The sequence below is a fragment of the Pinus tabuliformis genome, chromosome J, assembly GCF_031772625.1.
Source record: "Pinus tabuliformis cultivar Carrire ecotype Pingquan chromosome J, CPIR1, whole genome shotgun sequence".
Taxonomy (NCBI): Eukaryota; Viridiplantae; Streptophyta; class Pinopsida; order Pinales; family Pinaceae; genus Pinus; species Pinus tabuliformis.
The window spans coordinates 339,608,883-339,617,960 of NC_142295.1; the positions used below are offsets into that span (position 1 = coordinate 339,608,883).

General features: G+C 38.4%; 1 protein-coding gene across 1 annotated transcript; it reads right to left on the reverse strand.

Moving 5' to 3' along the window:
• Positions 1-656: 656 nt before the first annotated feature.
• On the reverse strand, positions 657-1,091 carry LOC149227127 (uncharacterized). The gene has a single exon (XM_089380414.1). It carries the CDS (start codon positions 1,089-1,091, stop codon positions 657-659), a length of 435 nt encoding a protein of 144 aa, XP_089236540.1.
• Positions 1,092-9,078: the final 7,987 nt, after the last annotated feature.

Consider the following 9,078-nt stretch of genomic DNA (forward strand, 5'->3'; position numbering starts at 1 on the left):
GGCCTGTGTAGTTTTCTTACGGTTTAGCAACTGGTCTGAGCTGCCTTGAATAGCGCTGGCCTGGTATTCATTATCTGTAACGTTCCACGCATACTTGACACTACTGAGCACCTTGCCTTCCTGCGCCTCTACTGTCTGACAATTCTCTGCGCTGAATACCTGAGCGTTTCTACCTCCGTCCTGCGCTGCTCTGCCTCTGCCTGGCCTGACATGGTCTGACAATTCTCTACGCTGAATACCATGAGTGTTCTCCCTCATATTCGTATCTGTCATCTCTGCACCTCATTATAACCTGTTAGTGAGCAGAGCAACGGTTATTTCTTAGATTCTGAGTTGCATCACCTGAAATCTCCACTCGAATTGCGCATTCTTTTGTGAAGTACGTTGGAGGTCACAATCAAGGTTCGAATTTGATTCGTTGGGTCAGAGAGAGAGCATGTGTGCTGGTCCAGTAGCTATTTGACGTGTGAATCTGAGTCACAATAGCAGCTGTGATTGCCTCCATTGGAGCTTTTTTGGAATCTCCTCGCACGGTTGTTATAAATAACGGTTGTCATAAATAACTGCGGTTCAGTTGAATGTCATTCTAGAAAACGCTTCTGCGCCACTGTGTAGTAACGCCTATTCTCTTCGGTTTTTTGATACCATTGTGTGCGTTATTCTTTGCATTTCTTTGAATACTCGGCCGTATATTTTCCATCAAACATTTTGATATATCCTTGAGGTTCACACAGCTCCGGATTTTGTTTGTAAAAGGGTTTGTATCCATCGCCCAGGAGAAACACATGAGGGTAATCTCTGTTCGGATATCTTGGAAAATTCCTTTGCGCGTCAGCTTCCAGAAATAATCGCATCATTTTAGGCGCTCTGTCGGTGGAATGGTCGCAGTAAAAAATAAATATTGTAGAGTGTCCGTTTTCCCTGTTGTCTAAGGAAAATCTCACTAACTCAGCCGGATCGGCTATATTAATTGCTCCCTGGAGATGGCCGCCTTTATACTCGTATGGATAGTGGCAATCGGTAAGTGTGTAGCCACCGGCTCTGTACGACATTTCGCCGTTCATTACTTTCTTTAAAGTTTCTGGTGGCATTTCAACGACTGCTGCGACTCTGGAGGCTCCTTGAGCTTTGAAGCACCTTTCTGAAGCATCTGTGTGAAGGATGGCTACGAATAGGCATGCCTGAGAGGCCTGGAGGTATTTCACGACCACCCAAAAGTAAAAGCACTGATTGTACCTTCTCAGGTGGCACGCTATCAAACACATAAACAATTCCGCCGGATTGTGGTACTGGGAGGTGTATGCTCTGTGAAGACCGTTTGGTATTCTATGGTATGTATGTTGCACTATATTGAACGATGATGTTTGCTTTGGTTCTTGAACTATTTTGAAAACCGTTTTACATGTGTACATTGAATAATGGTACGCTGAAAATTCATTTAAGAGGACAGTTTAGAGGCATTTGTGGGGTTGAATAACAGCTATAAAGGTCGAGCCAACGGTCCCTAACGAGGTGGAATAATTTGTACCACTGCATATAAAGAAATAAGCCAAACCAACGAACCATAGAGAGGAAAAGCTCGTAGAATCTAAAAGGAGAAACTGATTGATTAGATTGCGTAGAGGCGAAGGTCACTCATCGCTGGTCTGTCCAAAATATAATGATTGATGCAACCTAAGTCTTGAGGCGGACATTACACATAATTAGTTCTCGGCTCTAGGAGAACAGCGCGCACGGGGTACAAACATCTTTAAACAGAAGAATTTTCTGATATTGAATCAAATTTAAATGAGAATGGTATTTATATGTTTCGGAGATATGTAGGCTCAAAACATTGCATTCATGTTTAATGAGATGAACATCATGACCGTTTCATACCTACTATTGCGAAGAATTTCCGATGGTACACCAATAATCCTCTGTTTTGTTTTGGTTGACTATACTTGCCCAAGTGCTACAACTTCAATGCACTGAATTTTCTTAAATATTGTGGATGTAATCTAATTCTCATCCAATATCTTGGGTAAAGACCAAACCAGTGGGGGTGCTCTACAAAGAGCGAGTAAAGAAACTGAAATGGGAGATGAATCCTATCACTAATTGTTCTATATCAAATTTGTTGCATGACATAAAATATGCATCAGATGGTGAAGTTAACAACATGAATTGTGCATTATGTAAGTGAGCTGAACTCATTCTTCACTAGTGTGCTGGTTCTACCTTCAGGAGTGCTCGAACTGTTTGTACTTCAACTGCAGATTGTGGAAGACATTCATTTTTCTTGCAAAGGAGTTTTGTTTATGCATGAAAGAAATCAGTTCTTTCTTCCGCTTATTCTAGAGAAATCAGTTTTGTATATCACTCATTGATTTATTTGTGTACTGACCTGGAGCTGTATTGAATGCAACGAAAACTGTGATTTAAGCTACCTGAATACGCTATGATGCTGCCTGAAATACGTTGAAGCTGCTGTTTTAAATAAGTCTGTATGAGGCCTGAATGGTATACAATCCAATGATATGGTGATTGGTTTCAAATACACTTTGAATAGTTCAAATTCCATTTGCAATCGAGATTCTGTGCTTCTGTTCCTATAGTTGGATTCGATTTGATTGCTGGTGCCATTCATATGTTTAATGCTTTGCTGAGGTTGACCGCTGTAAATTACAGTTCAAAGAATGCCCATGACATGGTGTTATAATTATTGAAGTTTTGATAACCATAATTTCTGAAGGAGTACTTGAAGGATCCAAACAAGTTTGCAGTTGCTGCTGCTCCAGTGTAGCATTGTATTTAAAACTCATTATAGTGCATTGATTCCTTGATTCCACTGCTGCATAACGATTTTGGTGAGCTGATTGTAATCTTGCACACTGATCATTTGCTGACATTTATAAAGGATATTGCTGTGTACTGTGATTAGATATTACTTTTCTGCTTTCAGTAGTAGTTGTGATCAATTTTTTAAGGTGTAAATCAGAGATTGAAGAAAAATGGCCAGAACCAGTGAAGTATTATAGTTCCTTAAAACTCTGATATTATCTACTGTTGATGACACATTACAAATCAGCAAAGGATCTCTCTTAGAAATTCATACATGTTTACAAAATGCACAGGAAAAGATCGATTTTTTGCAGCTTGAATCACAGCTACAGCAAGAAGAGCTACATCAAAATAGACATCATTCTGAACCTGTTTTTGTTCAGAACTTTGAGACAACCACCCATCAGCAACATGTTAATAATGTTACAGTTCATTCAAATAAAGCAGCAGTTGTATATACAGATGCAGAAACTCAGTCTGCACTTCCCAAGCCCATCATCAGACCTTGGGAACAGCTTGTCCACAACAAGCACATAACTAGTCTTGGATATGACAAGGACTTGTCCTTTCATATTCCAGACTATGCCAAGCCCATTCAGTTTCAGAGTGCTGGATTCATTCATGACAGTTCACCTGCTCCTTATGACAGTTCAGCTTCAGCTATTCCAGATTCTGCCCCTCTTCTACAGCAACAACAATAACAACAAAAACAACAGATCGTGAAATGCCAACACTGTGATCGAGTTGGCCATCTGAAAGATCACTGTTTTGATCTTCATCCATGTAAGCACTGTCATAAAACCAGTCATTCTTCAAACAGATGCTTCAAAAACAAACGTCCTGCAAGAACAAAGATTCATCTTGGATGGATCGCTTCTTGGCAATGGGCATCAACAACCAAGAAGATATTCCAAACACATGTCAGAACTTGTTCCAGAATATTGAATAGTCTTGCAGTTGAGTTTCCTCCATCATCTCACCTTGTATCTGACAGGGGGGGAAATGATGGTCATCTACAAGCTTCAAAGTCACATCAAGCGAGCCTGAACCACAACCTGCCACACTAGTTTCAGAGTTGTAGCCAGAGACAAAGATGCCCGTGAACATGCCTTCAGTTGGCAATCTGGGACACTTCCTCTCGCAGAAGACTTCAGCTTCTTGCTAGTTTTGGAAGCATTCCAGGAACAAAATTGAGAACACTTCCTCTAGCAGAAGACACCAACTTCTTGCAAGTTTTGGAAGAGTTCAAGGAATTGCATTAAGCATTCCAGAGTTGTTGGTTATCCTTAAACCATCACAGGTTGAGACTTCCCTTTTCAGGTTGAAGTTTTACCTTTTATGCGAGGTGAGACCTCCCTTTTATGGTTGAAGGTTTCCCTCTTTAAAACAATAGGATCACTTCCTCTAGCAGAAAACTTCAGTTTCTTGCCAGTTTTGGAAGAGTTCCGGGAACTGCACTAAGCGTTCCGGTGTTGGTGGTCATCCTTAAACCACCGCCCTTTATACCAACATTTCATAGAGCACATTCAGCCTAGTGTTGCCATGCATTTTTTGCACATTTTGTATTACAGCTCTCTTCTTGGACTCATACATAACCCTTCGAATTAATGGGGGGAATGTTGGACACCTAATCCTAAATGGTTAGTGTGGAAGTTGAATGGGCAAAAGCAGTCCAAGAGACCTTGGGATCTGAAACCCAAGAGTCACATATTTGTACTATAAATGTAAATCTCTTGTTAATAAAAATTGTATTGCATGATTTATCTTTCATATTGTCTTTGCTGTCCATGTGTGTTTAACATAAACAACATTGTTTTTCTATTATATGATTTTCAATTTTTAATTTTACTCACAAACTTATACATCTTTTGAGCTGTAGAATAAACCGCTGTGCTCAATTAAACATTAACTTTTTCCCTAATTTTATTTTAAAAATAGAGTTCCTGCTTTGCAAATGACATAGCAGGATACCTTGAGGAGAGATGGCAATACCAAAGCAAAAGTTTATAATTCAAAGACTTATTTGGATTCCCCTTAGCTTACAAATTTCTACAACAATAACCATCATAAATTTCGAATTATAGTCCACATGAGCAAGGACCAATGCGAATTCCTTCCGTGATCGAGTTTTTTAACCAAATCCACAAATCCCGAGCGTTCAAATTTATGCCTAAATATTATGCATAAATATTTCTAATGTTTAGAAGATATACGTAATGTAATCGCTTGCAGGTAATTAGCCTAGGTTTGAAAAGTGGAGAGTTTTACATCATGGCGAAGGTCTAGGATGTTGTGCAGAAGTTCAATGTGCGGAGGTCTTCGTCACAATGAACTTCTGCACAAAGACTTCCCTGCAATGAACTTCCGCACAGAGTCTTTAGCTTGTAATTTCTATGTACATTGCATCATGGAACTGGTTGTGAAATTGGCATGGGTTATGAAAGTCATCCATCGTTAAATCGAAAAATATCTTTTTCTATGAGGCCCACTTCACTCTCGCTCTTCGTCATCAATTCCCACAGCATGTGCAGGTGGTTCTGTTGTTGAAGACACGTGATTATATATATACTGACGCAGAGGCGAACAAAGAAGTCATCTTCTTTTGTCTAAGTCCTTTGCTGGGCATCTCCTTGATTATCAGAATCTCAATGACGTACAACTCAATTGACTTTTACTCATAGCTCAGTTACTGCTCCGACTTCTGATAGTTTTAATGTGTTACACGGCAGAGCAATGGAACTAGTCAAGAGCATTTCCATGATCCAATTGTTGGAGATTTGCATAATGTAATCGCTTGCAGGTAATTTCGAAAAGCGGAGAGTTTCGCATCATGGCGAAGGTCCAATGTCTAGGATGTTGTGAGAAAGTTCATCGTGCGGAGTTCTTCCTAAAAATAAAATAACAAATGAAATCACTGACCGCAATGCCTGACAGAATTATATGTGAAACTACGGGTGAATTAATTACACGAGCCCATCATAAACACTGAAATATTATTGAAATTACGTGATGCAAAGGCAGTCCGTCGGTCACTGTTTTGAACTTTATGTTATGTACACCATTGGTCCTAAAAATAAAATAACAAATGAAATCACTGACAGCAATGCCTGACAGAATTATATGTGAAACTACGGGTTAATTAATTACACGGGCCCATCATAAACACGGAATATTATTGAAATGGAGTTGTCTTTAGTGCAACTCGGAATCCAGTGGAAAAAATTGAGGTTAAATCTTGATTTGTATTATTTAAAATGGTTTTTTAACTGCGTATTTGGATTCAGCACCCTGAAAAATCTCAAACGCTTTTAGCTATCAAACATGCGATTTCAATAAATTGCTACCGGATTTTGACCAGAAAAACCCACCGGAAAAGCTTCCAAAAAGTCTCTTTAAAGACAACTCCATTTCAATAAAGAGTTGTCTAGTGCGACTTTTTGGAGATTCTGGTGATGGAATCCAGCGGAAAAAATTGAGGTTAAATCTTGATTTGTATTATTTAAAATGGTTTTTTAACTGCGTATTTGGATTCAGCACCCTGAAAAACCCCTGGACGCTTTGATTGTGCAGAAATTAGCTATCAAACATGCGATTTCAATAAATTGCTGCCGGATTTTGACCGGAAAAACCCACCGGAAAAGCTTCCAAAAAGTCTCTTTAAAGACAACTCCCTATTGAAATGGAGTTGTCTTTAATGCGACTTTTTGGAGATTCCGGTGATGGAATCCGGCGGAAAAAATTGAGGTTAAATCTTGATTTGTATTATTTAAAATGGTTTTTTAACTGCGTATTTGGATTCAGCGCCCTGAAAAACCCCTGGACGCTTTGATTGTGCATAAATTAGCTATCAAACATGCGATTTCAATAAATTGCTGCCGGATTTTAACCGGAAAAACCCACCGGAAAAGCTTCCAAAAAGTCTCTTTAAAGACAACTCCTTATTGAAATGGAATTGTCTTTAGTGCGACTTTTTGGAGATTCCGGTGACGGAATCCAGCAGAAAAAATTGAGGTTAAATCTTGATTTATATTATTTAAAATGGTTTTTAACTACGTATTTGGATTCAACACCCTGAAAAACCCCTGGACGCTTTGATTGTGCAGAAATTAGCTATCAAACATGCGATTTCAATAAATTGTTGCCGGATTTTGACCGGAAAAACCCACCGGAAAAGCTTCCAAAAAGTCTCTTTAAAGACAACTCCTTATTGAAATGGAGTTGTCTTTAGTGCGACTTTTTGTAGATTCCAGTGACGGAATCCGGCGGAAAAAATTGAGATTAAATCTTGATTTGTATTATTTAAAATGGTTTTTTAACTGCGTTTTTGGATTCAGCGCCCTGAAAAACCCCTGGACGCTTTGATTGTGCAGAAATTAGCTATCAAACATGCGATTTCAATAAATTGCTTTCGGATTTTGACCGGAAAAACCCACCGGAAAAGCTTCCAAAAAGTCTCTTTAAAGACAACTCCTTATTGAAATGGAGTTGTCTTTAGTGCGACTTTTTGGAGATTCCGGTGACGGAACCCGGCGGAAAAAATTGAGGTTAAATCTTGATTTGTATTATTTAAAATGGTTTTTTAACTGTGTATTTGGATTCAGCGCCATGAAAAACCCCTGGACGCTTTGATTGTGCAGAAATTAGCTATCAAACATGCGATTTCAATAAATTGCTGCCGGATTTTGACCGGAAAAACCCACCAGAAAAGCTTCCAAAAAGTCTCTTTAAATACAACTCCTTATTGAAATTACGTGATGCAAAGGCAGTCCGTCTGTCACTGTTTTGAACTTTGTGTTATGTACACCATTGGTCTCGCTGCACACCATCGACAATGAATTATAATCCCACCAAATTCTGCAAGGTGCTTTAGAACAAATTCTTGGCCAAGTTCATGAAAGGATTGATGTGGTCCTGTCATGGAAATGGAAATAATAGGGCATGGGGGGTGTTTCTCATCAACTAAAACGAACCGCAATTCCATGGAGGATGCTGAGAGGAACTTGGATTTTGCAACGAGTGCAGAGATACACACATATTCTCACAGGAGATACCTAGGCGTGTTGCAACGATTAGTATATAGGCGATGGTAACATAAGAAAATGAGGATAGGCTGCCTCGACCAATTTATAGATGTAAGGGACTTGTGTCTCAGTAGTTAAAGTAATGATGAAGGGGGGCCATAAAACAGGTTTTGCACCATTTTACTTTCATCCTAACCTTTTGTGAAGTTGTATAAAACATCATCCATTACCACTTACATTTTCATACACACCCATTGTAACCGTATGTGAATATTATTGAAATTATACCGACGATAAGACAAGAATAAACCACGGAGAATGTGGAGTGCAGAGGTGGCTTTGTGCGGAGTGCCAAGCCACTCCGCATTCTGCACAACGATATGTCTTAAAGTGACTCTGATAGATTTTGAAATCAATGTTTGAATATTGATTTTTATATTGCACTATTCAAAGTAGATCTTGAAATCAATGTTTGAATATTGATTTTTTAATTTGCACTATTCAAAGCTTACAACAAGCTAATATGCTTTTTCTCACAAAAGATTTAGCACTGAGGAGGTGTTTTTGTGTGGGAGTTTTGTATATTCATATTAAGTTATGAACTTCTCACAAATATTAAGTTACAAAATTCTCTTAAAAATATGAGTTATGAAACTCCCGTTTAAAAATATGAGTTATGAAACCCCCGTATAAACACTTAATTAATGAAAGAAGCAATAACGTTTCACATTTTCTATGTAATCAATGCTTTAAGCGATGAATGACAATGTTTAAGGCTTCTTGTTGAAATCTATGGTTACACCTATCACATATCGAATGTTTATATTGGTTTGGACTAAGTTTGTGGAGGTGGCTTTGTAGAAGAAGCATGTGCAGAGGAACTTATGTGGAGATGGAAATGTGGAATCCATTGAAAGAAGCATAACCTTAATCAATTAATTAGCGATAGAGGCGGGGACTATGCTACATTGCAGCTATTATCTTTATTCATCTATACATGATGATGGGATTAAATTTCTCAAGCATTGAGTTCTTTTCAATTTTCTTATTCATCCATATATGATACATGAGTGATGGAACTAAATTCCCTTCATGGCGAGCCATTACTTTTAGATATTTGTTAAAAAAGAAAGATTAATTTCAATAAAAAAAATACAAATTATTCATGTTTCATCGGTTTGGAGGTCACATTGAGCATTCCCTCACAATACATCATTCTCTGACACTAAATTTA

Excerpts from the sequence above, each read along its gene's own strand:
- LOC149227127 (XM_089380414.1), bottom strand. The coding sequence starts at position 1,091 with ATGCCACCAGAAACTTTAAAGAAAGTAATGAACGGCGAAATGTCGTAC.